The 16,223-nt window shown below is 56.0% G+C and overlaps 1 protein-coding gene across 2 annotated transcripts; it reads right to left on the bottom strand.

Moving 5' to 3' along the window:
• Positions 1-4,801: 4,801 nt before the first annotated feature.
• TBC1D24 (TBC1 domain family member 24) lies at positions 4,802-10,161 on the bottom strand. Of its 2 annotated transcripts, XM_044915050.1 has the most exons (7): positions 9,115-10,161; positions 8,484-8,501; positions 7,897-8,055; positions 6,763-6,826; positions 5,731-5,826; positions 5,313-5,535; positions 4,802-4,956 (listed from the first exon to the last, which is right to left on the bottom strand). In XM_044915050.1, exons 1-7 carry the CDS (start codon positions 10,077-10,079, stop codon positions 4,802-4,804), a joined length of 1,680 nt encoding a protein of 559 aa, XP_044770985.1. In that variant the 5' UTR covers positions 10,080-10,161. The 2 variants fall into 2 exon arrangements, with proteins under 2 accessions (XP_044770985.1, XP_021553908.1); XM_021698233.1 differs by lacking the exon at positions 8,484-8,501.
• Between the last annotated feature and the right edge of the window lie 6,062 nt (positions 10,162-16,223).

The following is a 16,223-nucleotide window of genomic DNA, read 5'->3' as shown; positions in this document are numbered from 1 at the left end:
GGGGGGGGGGGGGGGGGGGGGGGGGGGGGGGGGGGGAGCGCCCCTCCAGGTTGGGCATCTGCCCGGTTGCAGAGAAAACGGGTCTTGCGGTTTTCTTTATAGGATATCAGTACACCCAATTAAAATGCTAGTTATCCAAAAAGACCAAAATTCATGTGGATTAATACAAACTCCCAGATAAAATACTCTCATGTTGCATGAGGACTTGTTGATACTGGGCTTCCCGTGGGACAGGGATCTGTGTGATTCTAGACTGAGACTTTGGACCGAGGTTCCTGGTGGCTGCCCCCCTCGTTCCTCATGCTGGCCCCATGGGTCAGCAGGACGGCGCCGTGAACAGGAGTAAACAAAATCAGGACAGACTTGGCCTGCGCGGGCCGCACACAGTGAGTGCAGCAGAGCGTGGTGGAGAGCAATCCTCCCTCAGGCCGGGGCCTCCTGGTCCCCCGCGCACCTCCACAGCATCATTCCCAGACAACCCGCACCCACCACCTCCCATTCCACCGAAACGTTCTCATAGCCAATACTTCAGTGAGGTTCCATTCGTTGGCATTCATTTTATTTAGGACTCAAAGGAACACTGACCAACCAGGTCACTAAATCATTTATTTTCACGTTTCCCATCTTAGATTTGTCTGCCAAGCCACACCCCAGTCTATTTTCACTTGGTCTCACGATTCTTCATTCATTCAGATGCTCCAAAGTGTCGGTCGAGTAAAAATCCATTTCTCAGCCAATAACCGCGCTACATGAGAATGGAAAGGTAAAGTGATTCACACAACCGTTTCTCCTCCTTAATCATTAGCTCGCTAGCTTTTGGCAAACCGTGGCCTGTGCCAGGTAGCGCACCTCAGTAGGAAACGGAGCAGGGGCCCACTCCTGGATCTCCATGTCCTTGCCGGCGCCCCTGGAGCAGACCCGACCTGCAGGCGCCCTAGCTCAGGGGTGCCTCTCGACAAAGCGCCTCTAACGGCTGGAACCAGCTGGCCAGCTAGGGAATACACCTGCAGATTCGGCAATCTGAAGCAGAAGGTCTCTAACAGTTGGTGTGTCTGCACTACAGCGTGTCCACTGATTTTGCTTCCTTGGCCCCAAGCACAGAGTTAACAAATTCCATACGGTCGGGTCAAGACAGCGTGTCTGCAAACACATGAGGCATTTCGTCTGTAGCCATGAGTCATGTGACGTTGTACCTCACTTCTTGACCACAACCCGACACTGACAGAATGAAGACCCTAATTTTTAATTTAAAATTTAGTCAACATACAGTGCCATATTGGTTTCTTCCAAAAGGGGGTTGCTTTCCTTGCAGACTTGCAGTTTTGTTCTCTCAGATCTCCAACTGATTGCTTGGGTGTTCAGAATGATTTGATAACTAGCTGTGCTCCAGGGGCAAGACAAACTTAGGGTCCCCCTACTCCTCTGCCATCTTAACGCCTCCGGATCATAATTTTGTTTTATACCAGATTATTTTTAAAGAGCCACACACTTCTCTGCCTAACTTTGACATGGTAGGGTGAAGTGCTGGTGAGGCGTCCTCTCTACTCCTGCTTCAGTTGGTAACTTCCACGCGCAAATGAGACATTCGGGGACAGAGGACCAGCACAGTCCAGACATGCATCCACTCCTGACACCTCACTGTGCTAATTAGTGGCAATTTGGGTTTTTTTTTTTTTTTTTTTGGACCAGGGTTAGTCTTGTGAATTTTGAGCATATTCTGGATTTAATAAAAATGTAAATATCTGTACAAATTAAATCTATTCCTGGAACAGAGAAAGGACTGTGGGAAAACCGAAGGCATCTGGTTAAATATGTAGTTAACAGCACTATATATCAACATTCATTTCTGTTGGGATACATGTCCCGTATCCACATAGCAGAAGCTGGGTAGTGTCTATGGAAACTCTGCATCATCTTTGCATCTCTCTTGTAAATCTAAAATTATTTCCAAATTAAAAGTTACAAACACTGAATCTATTAAATATAAAATACTTAAGGAGACTATAAAGTCCTTATGGCTTCAGGAAACAAGAAAAATTTGAAAGCCTGAAATCTTCAGAATTTTCTAAAACATGGTGCCATGAAAAACTCAAAAAGTTAAGCACGCGGCTTATAAAAGCAGGAAAAGTTGAAATACAAATTTTAATTCAGTAATTAAAACTGAAAAATTCATAATACCAATGACTTACTCTTGTATTATAAATTGTTTTTGAAAAACTGATGTTCTGAAGCCCTAAAGACATAAAATCCACTTTAACAAATTATTTAATGAACTGGTTTAAATTATATTCTATTTTTAAAATAAACTTTTTTTTTTTTTTTTAAGTAAACTCTACGCCCAACACGGGGCTTGAACTCATGACTACAAGACCAAGAGTCCCAGGCTCTTCCGACTGAGCCAGCCAGGTGCCCCTCAAAATAAACTTTTAAATGTTTCTAGAAAAATGAATGATAATTTGTCATGCAAGTCCATAAAACGTTAGCTATTTTTAACATCATAAGCAAATTTTAGGTAATAAGAAACAATATAGAATATTAACAAAACATGTTCTATTTGGGAACACCTCATACGTAACAAGGACAATAAATAGGAATTAAAAATGAAGGGAATAATCACACATACGTTTTGTTCAGCAGGACAGCTGGGAAGCAGACGGCCGGCCGAGGGAACGGAGGGCTGCGCGTGCGCACACAGAGACCTCACGCTAGAGACAGACATGGTGACTAAGCAGCACCTGCCCTCCTAGGCTGGACCTCTGGGAAGGCCAGGCAGGGCCCTGGGAGCAGCCACAGAGACTCCTCCGGACTCACTCACCAAAGAATCCGCCAGCCTCCCTCAAGAGGGAGCCGCGTAAACAGCGCTGGAATACCGTTTTCCAAGGCAGGCAACACTCCACTGATGGACTGACCGGCATCATGAGGGTGCAGCTTCCGGCGCCCACCCCGTTCGGTGGCGCACCCGCCCCGTTCGGTGGCGCGCCCAGGGGAGCCCCTGGAGGCCCCTCTGGTTGGAGAGACCAGACTTGGACCCTCGGAGTTCATGTAACGAGACTGTGTTTAATGAACACCAAAGTGGGCGCTACAACAGAGGGCTGTGGGGGCTCAGAGGAGGGGGGGCAAGGGTGGCAGTAGGGGGGAGGTGAGCAGTGACACAGCCTCCCAGCACCTCTCCTCTCACTGGGGACTCACACTGTCCCCCTTGGAGCCTCTCAACAGTCCCATGGGGACAGCAGTGCACGATGACTGGCCCCATTTTACAGTTGGAGAAACAGAGATCCGTGGCTTGCCCAATGCCACCCGGGGCTTCTGGTCCTTCCTCCTGCACCATGGTGGCCCGGCTCAGAGGAGACTGGAGTAGGTGGGCAGGGGACAGCCAATGCCTCACAGGAGTAGCAAGTGAGTTGGAGACAGCAGAGGCATGGCACATGGGGACACCGAGGTGCTGGCTGCAGCCAAGTGGGGCCCAGGCTGGGGGCAGGACCCCGGCACCTGTGGCCCAGGCTGCCACAGCCCCACGTGGCTGCTTGGGTGTCTGTTGGCTTCCCCTCCTCCCCCGGGTGCCCAGGCCCTCAGGACCAGCTGAGGGAGGTCACGAGGTAGGAGGCCACTCCCCGATAAGTCTTCATGTGGCACCTACAGTCTGCAGGGCTTGTGTGGGGCCAGGCCGGGCAGGGAAAGGGGCAGAGGTGGCACAAGAAAACCATGTTACGTGGCCAACTACAGGGCTGTGTGAGGGATGCAGAGGGCTGTGTGAAGGAGTGCATGGCAGGGATCTGGGCGGGGGGCAAACCTAGCAACCTGGGGTGCGTGAGGATGGACGAAGATGAGCATGCCATGCTGAGCAGTCTGGACAGGAGCCTGGGGCCACTGCAGAGACTGTCGGGGAGCAGAGGTGGCCCAGGACAGAGAGGAGGAGGGCTGAAGAAGTTCCCGCGGGTCCAGGCTTCTCCTGGATATGGAGCTGGCTGGTTTGGGGTCAGCCGCAGAGGGCCCCTCCCTGGGCCAACCTGGCGGACTCTTAGGGCATGGACCTACAGTGGGGCCCAGCAGAAGCCTCAGGCTCTGAAACACAAGAAGCCGTGATGTCCCCTCCAGCCCTCCATCATACTGGTGCTCAGCCCTCTCTCAGGAGGGGCCCAGAGTTCAGCACACATCCCGTCCTCCCCTCTCTCCCTGCAGTTACTGTCCAAGAGGCAGCCACAGGAGGCCAGCACGGGGAGGAGGGCATGGGGTTAGAAGCCCCCGGCAGGTGCTCCTGCTGTGGGAGGGGGAGCAGGAGGGGGACATGGCTAAGGAGCAATCCCCAGGATGCCTGTCTCTTCTGGGGAGCCGCCAGCACCAGCCACTGGCCAGGTGGCCGCCTACCCGCAGGACCCATGGTGGCCACGGGAGTCTGCTCGGGAGCAGCGTTGAGGCACCAGCAGGGGGCGCCATGGCCCCACACTTGGTGGAAGGTTCCTTCTGCCTTTCCTGTCCCCACCCCTGCACCAAGGGACTGAGACTCAGGCCTGCAAGACGTGGCCCCTCTAGGCCCTGGCACCAGATGCCTCCACAGAGGACAACTGGGGCCTGAGCCCAAGCTCAAGGCAGCAGCAGGTGTGAGCAGGTGTGAGCAGGGACAGGCCCAGCCAACTGAGGTCCCGGCATCCCCTGGCCCGCCCAGATCCAGAGCCCCTGCTGCACCTCAACGCTGCCCACAGCACGGGGGGTCCTCACTTACTGCCTCCCCCTGAAGGGGGGCCTGGCCCCTGCCCCACCCCCACCCCACGGTGACGGCTCAGTCACCGTCTGTGCAGGCCTGTCACTGAGTGTCAGGGTCTTGGAAGCCCCAGGCCTCCACAGCCGCGATGAGGAAGTTCTCAGAGCAGAGGGGCTGGTTGTTGAAAGTGTCGCAGTGGCCAGTGCGGCCCCGATTCAGGTCCCCATCGATGTAGAGCGCCTGGCCGCCCCCTCCACCTGTGGGATGCTCCAGTGAGTGGCTGCCCCTCCGTCCAGCACCGCCCCCGGAACACTCTCCCCTGCTCCTGAGCCTCTCCACTTGGCTGGGGCAAGCCTCCTAGCTGTCCCTGCCCTGGCCCTGCCAGAGACTTCTCCAAGACCACAGGGCGGGCCAGGGTCCCCCACGGCACACCCTGCTGTCTCCACTCCCGCCCCTGCTCCAGCCCACAATCCCGGTTCTCGTCCTCTGCCCGTCCCTCAGGGGAGGCACCTGCTATGCAGGAGCTTTGTGCCCCACGACCCTGCACCCGTCTCCCAGGCTAAGTGACCAAGGGCAGGCGGGAGTCCAGCCTGGGGTGCAGGGAGGTACCCACCTATGATGAGACAGTCGTTGCCCCCAGCCATGAACATGGACTCCGTCTTGGAGGGCAGGTTGAAGTGACGTGCAGCCAAGAAGGGTGAGAGGCGGTCAGCAGGGTCGGAGGACACAGGGCGGCAGGGCGGGGACAGGGCGGCAGGGACCTCCAAGGACATGGGCTTGGTCAGCTCTGGGTGTTTGATGACCACCCACTCGTAGCGCTGGACCTCAGGCTGGAGCTGAGGGCAAAGGGCAGTATGAGTCCCAGCACATGGTCCCCCACGGGCCCTCCTGCCCGTGCCCTGCGCCCAGGCTGGGGAGACGCTGCACACGGCCAAGGCCTGGCTGCACTCATGCAGTGTGGTCTGACCATCACCAACGAGAAGCCAACACGGGGGCACCCTGTGGGGTGGGCAGCTGGCAGACTCACTCACCCGAAACACGAAGCACTCTCCAGTCCCAAAGAAGCCCACTTTGCCTCCAAACTTGTTTCTCTCACTCCAGTCTGTTGACAGGTAAGCCCCACACACCTGGGCAGAAAGGCCTGGGGTATGAGGCTGCACCCCGCCTGCCTGCAGGAGCATCCCTCGCTCGCTGCTGGGGGGCACTGTTGGCACAGCCACACCCCCGCCCCAACCCGAGGGCGAGAGCCAGAGGTGACCGGCGGGGTGGGGAGGTCAGAGTCTGGAGGACATGGGGTGGGCAGTGACGGTGGGTGGGCGGCCGCCTTGGCCGGCATCGGCTTGAGGATACTTTTGTTTCCCTCCTTGGCCCTCAAGCATGGGGAATAGCCCAAGTCTGCACTCGAACTTCGGCCGTCAACCCCAGGGATGCCCCTCACACAGAAGCTTCCCAGAGAGGACCCTGCTCTAGAATGTTCCCCAACCCCGTCAGCTAGCAAAGTGCTAGATTTCACCAACAGATTCAGTCCTCTGAGTGGCTGCGGGCTTTGCCCCCAGTGTCTGACAGTGAGTCACCTGCTAGAACGCAGACACAGGATCGGGAACAGGGTGAGTAACCTAAAACTCCCATGGGTGCAGGTTTGGGAGCCAAGGAACAAGGAGCCTCTACCGGGAGCACATGCCCCCAGAATGGAGGCCTGTGAGTTCTGACTTTCCTAGATGCTTCAGGGCACGTCCGGGTGACTGCAGCGGACAGGCCCTGACGACCACCTGTCGGGGTGGGGGGGGGTGGGTGAAGACAGCAGGTGGAGGGGAGGCAGGGTCTTGCTCACTAGGTTATTTCTGCAGTGCTCCCTGAAGCCAGGCCCTGGGGTATCAGGCTGCTTTAGCAGGAGCTGAGAGGCCCAGAGGAGACAGGAGGCCCTGGGTCCTTGGTGGTCACTCGGGGAGGCTGGACTCACCCCTCTTCCACTCTGCACCCCTGAGTTCAGGAAGCCTGGGTGGAGGTTTCAGGGCAGCACCCACCCTCCCTGAAGCTCATCAGAGGCAAGGACCCCTCCTCACCTCCTTTTGCGTGGTCTTGATGAGCAGGAGGGTGGGCTCATGTCCTTCACACTGGAAATAGAACCTGGGAGCAAAGACCACACATCCAGCCTGGTATCCTGCTCGGTGCGACCTTTGGCCACAGCATCCGGTGCCCACTGTACCTGAGAAGCCCGGGCTGTCTGGGGTAGACAGGCCTGGGAACTGTGTTTCCCTGTGTCCTGGGGAGCAGGCACGATGGCCAAGGACCCGGTAGCACCTTGGCCTAGATACTTCTCAGCCAAGACAGAGCCCAGGCCAAGCAGCCCGGGGGCTGAGCAGTCAGCTACGCCAGACTGTGTGTCCTGGTATGATGTGGGGGGAAGGCGCACGGCAGACCAACCGCAGCAGCCATGTGCCAGGTGCTTCAGGGAGGCAAGACCAGAGGAACAGGTCCCTGTTCTAGGAAAGCTCGGAACGTGCCCAGGAGCCTGAGCCTGAGAGACAGGCAACACTGAGAAGTGCCTGAGGAGGTCTGATGTTGCATTGTGCTGGCACCAAGTGCCCAGGGCTTGCCCGGCGTCCCCAGTGGCCCTGCCGGGCTGTCCCACACCCCTGCTGGGCCTCCCACAGAGCATGGGGGGGTGGGGGGGGGAGCAGGCGAATCAATCTCTAGCTATGCCACCTCTGTGGGGTCATCTGTGACCCAAGCCAGAAACTTCTGAGGCCATCTGGGGCTGCACCTGGAGGAGCTGCCTTGAGAGGTGGTATGCCTTGAGGGGGGCCTTGCCAGAATTCCCTGGACCCACCTGTGGACCAGTCAAGTGGGGGTCGGGGAGTAGTGACCCAAGGCCTACAGCCACAGGTCATCCTGTGCTAGGATTCTTTATACTCCTGGGTGGGGATTCTGCTTCCCATGTTGTCCCAACACCCACACAGAAGCCTGGAGCCATGCTGTGTATTCAGGGCACTGAGCCCTCAAGTGTGGGTGGCCTGGGAGTAAGAGAAGTCCAGGAAGAGGGGCTCCCAATTCCGGGGCCCCCTGGGAATACCCAGGGGCCCATCTCCAGTCACCACCACAACATTCCCGGAGTGGTCCCACAGCTCGCTCTGTCCCCCTGCACCGGCGGGCCTCGGGAGGGCAGGCCCAGTGTGTGCTGGTCTCCCGGGGGTTACCTGGTCAGGCTGTACCCGTGCTGCAGGGACGAGAAGAGCAGAAGGGGCTGGCAGAGGGCGAAGCGCTCGGGGACCCAAGACCAGATGTCTCTCATCTCCTTCACGCTGACAATCTCTGAGTGGAAGTTCTCTGCGTGCACGGCCAAGTGCACAAACTGCCTGGGGAGAGCAGGGAGGTATCAGAGCACAGCCGGGACCCCAGCCCTGACCGTGCCCCCCACCCCGGAGGGATGCAGAGCTTCTCGTGGAAGCTAAGCCTGCAGGGGGCTTCTCACCCATTGAGGGAGAAAAGGGATGGCGCTGACCCCTGGAGCCCCACTCCCAGAGGTTACAGAGGGGAGAGCACCCGGCCTGGGCCAGGACAAAAGCACCTTTTCCCTAATAAATGGGGACAGAGAGAGAGCCAGCCAAGCACTGACAGACAGCCCATCCAAGGCAGCTGAGCAGACAGGGCCTGAACATCAGCCAGGCTTTAAGGCAGCATTGCCAAAGCCAGCCCTGAGAGCCGGAGCAAGCAGCCAGGCCCTGGGACAGCCCGGCCAGAGATGGAGAGAGGCCAGGCATGGACACGTGGTTAACAGACCTACCTTTTAGAGAGTGAAACACTGAAAAACAGGAGGAAGCAACGGACACAGAGAAGAGAAAGAAAAATAAAACAGACAAGGACAGGTTAGTGGCAAGTACTGATGGCCAGGACGCACCTGCCTGTAGCCCAGGAGAAAGGCCTCCATACCAACGGCCTGGTCAGGCCGAGACGGTGTGGGGACACCATGCGCCCTTCCCAGCCCAGCTCCTAGGTGCTGTGCTCAGGGCGGTGGGCATACCCAGCAGCCACGAGGACAGCAAGCAAGGGAGCCCAGAGCAGGAGGGGCAGAGCCGGGGCAGCTCTGAAATGATGCTCGGCGGTCAGCCCGGCCCCCTGCAGACCTCGGACTCCACGGTCAGCGTCCAGCTTCCCTTGCAGCCATGGGCCTTGTCACTGAGAGCAGGACCCTGCACCTTCTGCACCCATAGCTGCCTGAGCAGTTGTGGCCGTGGCCATGAGGCCCCGTCTCCCTCCTGTGCATTTCTAACTGTGCAGGGCGGCCTGGTGGCCGACCAAGAGGCTGGCAGGACGGGCTCCAGCCCCACCCCCCAGGACGTACTCCAGCCCTTGCCCATGTGGGCCCCTCAGAGCTGCCAGGGGGCCATGCCTGAGGCCCCAAGGGGCCCGCCTACCTCTTCTGCTTGACGGTGATGCCCTTCTGCTTCAGAGCTTTCTCGTTGGCCATCTGCAGGAGCTGGATCTCCTTCCGGGAGAAGAGGCGGATGGCGAACGCCTTCTCCAGCAGCTTCTCCGGAGACACGGTCTTGGCGATGTCCCTGACGAAGGCGCGGATGTCCTGCTTCACGCTGTCCGACTCCAGCGGCTGCCCGGCTCTTACCTTGTGGAAGAACTTGAGGATGGCCAGCGCCACGCGGTACAACACCTTGTACCCCTCCACCAGGAAGACGTCGAAGACGCGGGCGAAGTAGCTGAGGGGCAGCTCCCCGAACAGCCAGCGCTGCCAGTCCGCGTAGACCTGCAGGACGTCCTCGGACACGGCCACCATCAGCTTGTGGGCCGCCTGGCAGTACTTGTTCACCAGGTCCCCGAAGGTCATGCAGGAAGACTCGAAGGCCAGGAAGCTCTGGTCCACGAGCTTCCTGCTGGGGTCGTTGCAGGCCAGGACGCGGCAGGCGCTCTCGAAGCACTGGGCCTCGTCTGCACTGTAGTGGAGTAGCAGGGCCACCACGGCCGGCAGCGCGGGGCAGAAGGACACGTCCGGGAACTGGTTGGCGATGCACAGCAGGATCTTGCGCACAGCACCCTCGCCACGTGGGTTCAGGCAGTAGCTGGGCACCTGCGTGTTGTCCACAAACTCGGGCAAGGGCAGGCTGCTGGTGCTGTGTTTGCCCACGATCTTGCCCACAATGTCGCTGTACACGCTGGCATCCGGCGTGACGGTGCGGCAGGGGATGTCCCGGATCAGGCGCTGGTACACCTTGCCCCGTAGGGCGTAGCTGCGGGCCCAGTAGCCCTGGCGAGCCAGCTGCTTCAGCTCCTGCAGCTCGGTGCAGCTCAGCTCCTTGGGGCCCAGGTCCTGCACGGCAGCGTCCATCTTGTCTCTGTCCACAAAGCAGTTGTACCCCGGGGGGTCCATGGTGTAGGGGGCCCAGGAGGAGAGTCCTAGGCTGCCAGGCGGGGCACAGAGCAGCCAAATCCCCAGCTCCCTCTCAGAGGCCTTTCTGCTAACCTGTTTGCCATCCCATACCCTGTTGGATTAAAAGTCAGGCTTAAATGCATATGAAGGTTCACGTTTTTTTATTTTGTTTTTTCAAGGTTTATTATTTGAGAGAGAGAGAGAGAGAGCGAGCATGCGGGTGCGAGCATGAGCTTGGGGGAGGGGCAGAGGAAGAAGCAAACTCCCCACCGAGCAAGGAGCCCAACACGGGGCTCGATCCCAGAACTCTGGGATCATGACCTGAGTTGAAGGCAGACACTTAACCAACTGAGCCACCCAGGTGCCCCGAAGATTCACATTTTAAAGAGCATGTTTTTGTTTCAATCTTTATATAGAGTATTTGAAGGGCTTCCATTTAAGATAAGTGGATATTGGGGCACCCAGGTGGCTCAGCAGGGAGTCAGCTTGTTCCTTTCCCTCTGCCCCTCCCTCAGCTTGTGACCTCTCTCACAAATAAAAAATAAAATCTTTAAAAAAAAATCTAAGATAAGTGGATATTTTGAGAATTCACTATGAACTCTGCAGTAGAACTTTCCATGGGGCTTACGCAGCTACCTGAGTAGGTCACACACACTGAATAAGGAGAGGCTAGGGCTGAATTCCCCGAAGGGCTAGGCCAGCCGATCTGGCTGAAAACAGCTTTTCACGGGGTGGGGGCGGCCTGCCAGCACCCCCCCCACCGCCCCACATACCACCCTGCGGCTGCTGGACCACAGCACCCCCGCAACTCAAGAGATGCTCAGTTTCCGCCCCGTCAGGCTTCGGGCCCTTATGGCCTGCGTTCCACTGTGTGCCTGCTCTGCCCCACCAGCCCTGGGTCAGAATCCAGAGGCCAGCCCTGAACTCTCCAGAAATGCCAGCTAAGTTTCAGGTAGAGAGGAATCGCTGCTGGGGAGCAGACATGAAGGCTCTGAAATCCATCGAAGCTGTCCTAGCTTTGACATTAAGACATTTCTGGGTCTGAATGAGCCAGAGGTACTGGGGGATTTGGTGCCATCCCTCCACTGTGGGCAACCACAGAGATCCAGGCCGATGTTACAAAATGGGTACATTGTGCGATCTCCAACTCTCTGGCTAACGGGTCACAAGTCTACCGTTCAGGAGACTTAACATCTGTCCTTGCCAAAGACTACTGTCCTCGGCCATGTCTGCCACGTACCTCAGACCAGCCTTTCCGCCCAGGATGGTATAGGTGGATGCGAGGGCTCAGGGTTTTGCTTCAGCAGATTTCGGTAAATGACCAGATCGTTCCAGTTTCTCCTGCACCTAGAACGTTCACCTGAAAATATAAAAAGGAAGTCACGCCTTAAGAACGCTGAGTGGAAATTAAAGAATTACAGTATAAAACCTGTACGTGTGAGGAGGCTGGAGAAAGCCCTTGATACGGTATTTTTCACTGTGGCAAAATATACAGAAGATTTACCATTTTAGCCATTTTTGAGTGCATGCATTAAGCGCATTCACACGGTTGTGCAGCCCTCACCACTGTCCGTCCCCAGATCGCGTTCCTCTTCCTCAGTTGAAACTCTGCCCCCATTAAACACAGACGTCCCCTCCCCAGCCCCTGGTGCTCACCCTTCTACTGTCTCTATGAACGGGACAACTCATAGAGCCTCACAGAAGTGGAATCATACACATTCGTCATTTTGTGTCTGCCTTACCTCACTGAGCATCATGTCCTGAAGGTTCATCTAGATTTATAGTGTGTATCAGAATTTTTAATTAAAAAAAATTTTTTTTAAAGATTTTATTTATTTGACAGAGAGAGACACAGCAAGAGAGGGAACACAAGCAGGGGGAGTGGGAGAGGGAGAAGCAGGCTTCCTGCCGAGTGGGGAGCCCGATGAGGGGCTCAATCCCAGGACCCTGAGATTATGACCTGAGCCGAAGGCAGACGCTTAACCAGCTGAGCCACCCAGGCGCCCCCAGAATTTTTTCTTTTTTAATTTAAGACTATTTTTTATTCTTTATTTATTTTATTTTTTTAGGATTTTTTTTTTTTTTTTTTTAAGTCACGTCTACACCCAACGTTGGCCTGGAACTCCTGACCCCAAGTCAAGAGTTTCACGCTCTACTGACTGAGCCAGTTGGGTGCCCCTAAGACTGTTTTTTAGAGCAGTTTCAAGTTCACAGAAAAATGGAGAGGAAGGAAATGCAGAGGAAGGCACAGAGATTTCTCACCCCCTGCCCGCCCCACACAGGCATGGACTGCCCCGCCATCGGCACTGCTCCCCAGTGAGGAGGCTGCATGAACTCGTCATCATCACCTGAGATCTGCAGGGTACCAAGGGTATTTTCTAGGAGTTTGCACAAATGTATGATGACATGTATCCTCATGACAGGCCCATACAGGGTATTTTCACTGCCCTAGAATACCGCTGTGCTCCACCTGTCCATCCTGCCCTCCCCCAATCAGAACATCGTTCCTTTTCATGGCTAAAGACTATTCCACCGTGTGGACAGAACACGTTGTGTTCACCCCCTCATCTGCAGGTGGGCTCGGGTCGCTGCTGGCTCCTGGCTCCCGTGAGCAACGCTGTTGTGAATGCGGGTGTGCCCAGGTCTGTCAGAGTCCAGCTTCCAGCTCCCCTGGATACGTATCAGTCGATGCTGCTCTTATAGGAGCTTCCCCATAGAGAAGATGAACTAAAATAAGGTTTTGTAACATCACCTATTTCACACGTCCCACCAAGAAGTGCCTCACCCACAGTGGAACCCGGCCTGTGGCTGGGCTGGAGCCTTTCCTTCCTCTTCAGAAGAAAAGAAGCCTTCACGGAGCTGGTAAGTTTGCTCTGTACTGGGTGGGAAAGGAGCCCCCCTGCCCAGGCCCTGAAGAGCCACACCCAGGCTGCACTCCACAGGCCCCATGTGCAAATTACCTATAGCTTTGTGGGTTTTGTTTTGGGTTTTTTTTTTTTTTTTAGTTTTTATTTCTTTAAGTCCTCTCTACCCCCAACTTGGGACTCGAACTCACAATCCCACGATAAAGAGTCACACGCTTTTTGGACTGAGCCAGCCAGGAGCCCCACCTATAGGGTTTAGATCCTTCATTCTAGGCTCTGGGCCCGCTAACCTCTGAAGGGGACCCCAGGCCCATCCTGTGTGTGAGAAAAGCAGCAGCTCCTTCTCAGGGCAGTAAACATGTTTATAAGCAGAACAAGAGCTGGGCAGGACAGCACCAGTCCTCACTCAACTGGCCTCCCATTCTGGTGGAATATTAAACTGGCAACTCCAAAGACGATTATCACACCTTGCAAAGTTCCTTCAGAAGGACCTTCAGGGAGGAGCAAACAGTTCCGTTTGCTACAGCAAGGAGCTCAGGGACATGCCGGATTCAGAGCGAGTCCAAGGCTGGGGCATGCTTAGGAGACCCTGGAGAGCTCCCCGAGCCCCCACAGGCTTCCTCCTCAAGCCCCACCCCAAGAGACAGCATGGCATTTCCGGGGCCAGCGAGGCTTGCAGCGACTGCTTTAGGCATCTATAAAACCAGATCCAGGGTGGTTTTCTCAGTTGTTGTCGTTTTTAAACAGGAATGCATCATCACAAAAAGGGCCAATAATACAAAATTGTAGAACAAAAATGTGAAGTCCTGTTTCAGTCGCCCACCCCAATCCTACCTCCTCTTCCTCCTAAAGGTAAACACGACTCACATTTTAGGGCGTATCCCGCAAAGCCTTTTCCTTAGACTGACACACACACACTCATTCACAACCACGTTAGATGGTGTAAGCTGGCTCCTGGGAAGAAGTCGGGGGCAGGAAACACACCAAACATGTAAGAACATATAAACTACTCTCAGTTGAACACTCGTGCCCTGGAGGTAAGTTTTGGAGCTGACATGCCTATCCCCTCAGATCCTCCTCCTGCAGCTCATGGCTACCACAGGACACTGTTGGGATGCAGGAAACAGGCCTCAGCTGCTGCCCATGCCCGCCCCCCCCCCCCGCCGCCATTGGCGGCTGCCCAAGGGGCCAGGAAGGGGGAAGCAGGCCATGCTTCCACATCCACAGTCAGGGGTCAGGAGTGGAGAAGGGAGGCAGGAGCTAATGCAGGAGGTGATCCAGTGTTAAGTCCGGCAGGCCGGGCTTCCAAGTCCAGCTCTGTTTGCCTGAACCTTACACGAGCCATGCCTCTTCCCCAAAGGGCAGGTACCCGCATATGATACAGAGCTGATAAATACAACCCACCTCACTGGCGTGGGTCCTCACGCAACACCAGCAGGGTGAGCTCACACCCCGGGCTCACTGGCTGGGGTGTGCGTGACACCCTGCAGACAAGCACACCCCATTATCTCTCTCACTTCCCCTCATCCGTGCTCCCTGCCACGGCTCCACTGCACTTTCCCCAGCCTGTTGTGCTCTGGCCAATCCAGACACCCCACCAGCCAGTCCCTGCCGCCAGGTGCCCTGGAAAACCACCTTCCTTGGGCCTCCAATGCGGATGGAGGGAATGACTTTTGATCACAAACGCTGCAATCCCCTAAAGGTCACCGCCCACCAGTCTCAGGGTCGCTGCAGAGCAACGGGGTGGGGGCCGGGCTGGTTTTCAGGGGACCCCTCTCCACCAGCCCTGTGGGAGGAGGCTCCACCAGCCGCCTGTGACTCTCTGCATTTGGAATGCAGCGAAGTACTTGGTGTGCTCTGTCCTCCGCTCTGGGCCTAGCCTGCAATTCTGGGAAAATGGAAAAAATTCCATTCGATATCCTGTCCAGTGGGTGCCAACTACTAGGGTAATGAGGGCAGACCTCTCTCAATTTGAGTTCAAGTGACGAGAAGCAGCAGCCAAGAGAGCTGAGGAAAGGTCACTGTGGACAATGAGAAGAACAAGTGCAAAGGCCCTGAGGCAGGAACAGGCTGGTGAGCTCCAGGAAGAGAAGGACATTCAGAATGGCCAGAGCACAGCAAGCAAGGCAAAGAGCAGCAGAGACATCCAGGGGCCAGATTGCGCACGGGGAGGAGTCTGGATTTTCTTCTTGGTACAGCCGGAAGCAGGGAAGGGATGTGATCCCACAAACGTACTTAAAAGCCAATTGTTATGAGGATTAACGAGGACTGTTTATAGAAAACACTCAGCCTAGCCTGGCCCACACGGCAGCTCAGATGTCCCTAGGGCCTCTTGTTACTGCTCCACAGGATCCCCTGGCCTGTACAGGATCCCCTGGCCTGGTATGGGATCCCCTGGCCTGGTATGGGATCCCTTGGCCTGGTACAGGCTCAGGGACATCTGGGGAGGGACAGGGACCCAGTTGGACATCACTTGATCGGTCCTGCAGTGGGGCCCGAGTATGGCCCCTTCTGGTGGGGGAGGTTCTCCCATGGGCCCACCCAAGTCCCCGGCTCACTCTTCAGGGACAGTCCCTGCAAAGGGCGTCTTTGACAGACCTGCTTCCCCTACCCCTGTAAGCCCCTTCCAGTGACCCTCACAAACGCCATGTCTGGGGACGCCTGGGTGGCTCAGCCGTTAAGCGTCTGCCTTCGGCTCAGGTCATGATCCCAGGGTCCTGGGATCAAGCCCCGCATCGGGCTCCCTGCTCTGTGGGAAGCCTGCTTCTCCCTCTCCCACTCCCCCTGCTTGTGTCCCCTCTCTCGCTGTGTCTCTGTCAAATAAATAAATAAAATCTTAAAAAAAAAAAAAACAAAAAACGCCATGTCTGTTTTGAGGGTTCAGGCTACCTACAGACAGGAAGCAAGTTTTTCTTGATCAAAAATAAAATAGAACTCTAGGGGCCCCTGGGTGGTGTAGTCAGTTGGACTCTTGGTTTCGGCTCAGGTCACGATCTCAGGGTCTTGAGATCAAGCCCTGCTTCGGGCTCTAAGCTCAGTGAGGAGTCTGCTGGAGTTTCTCTCCCCCTCTACCCCTCCCACGTGCACTCTCTCTAAATAAACCCTAAAACAAAAAACAGAACTTTAAGTGGAAATGAATGACTCCTATTTCCCCCAAATGTTATTTTGCTATGCTGGCGACAGCTCGGTCCGGGTCCCCTTCCCGTCATGATGACCGCTGTGCCCTCTGGCCACATACACTGTCCGGGGAAGGCCAAAGGCAAGTTTACACCAGGCTGTG

This window comes from Neomonachus schauinslandi, chromosome 5 (genome assembly GCF_002201575.2).
Source record: "Neomonachus schauinslandi chromosome 5, ASM220157v2, whole genome shotgun sequence".
In the NCBI taxonomy this organism is placed as follows: Eukaryota; Metazoa; Chordata; class Mammalia; order Carnivora; family Phocidae; genus Neomonachus; species Neomonachus schauinslandi.
Note: the sequence above shows the minus strand (reverse complement) of the source record. Positions and strands in the feature narration are given on the sequence as shown.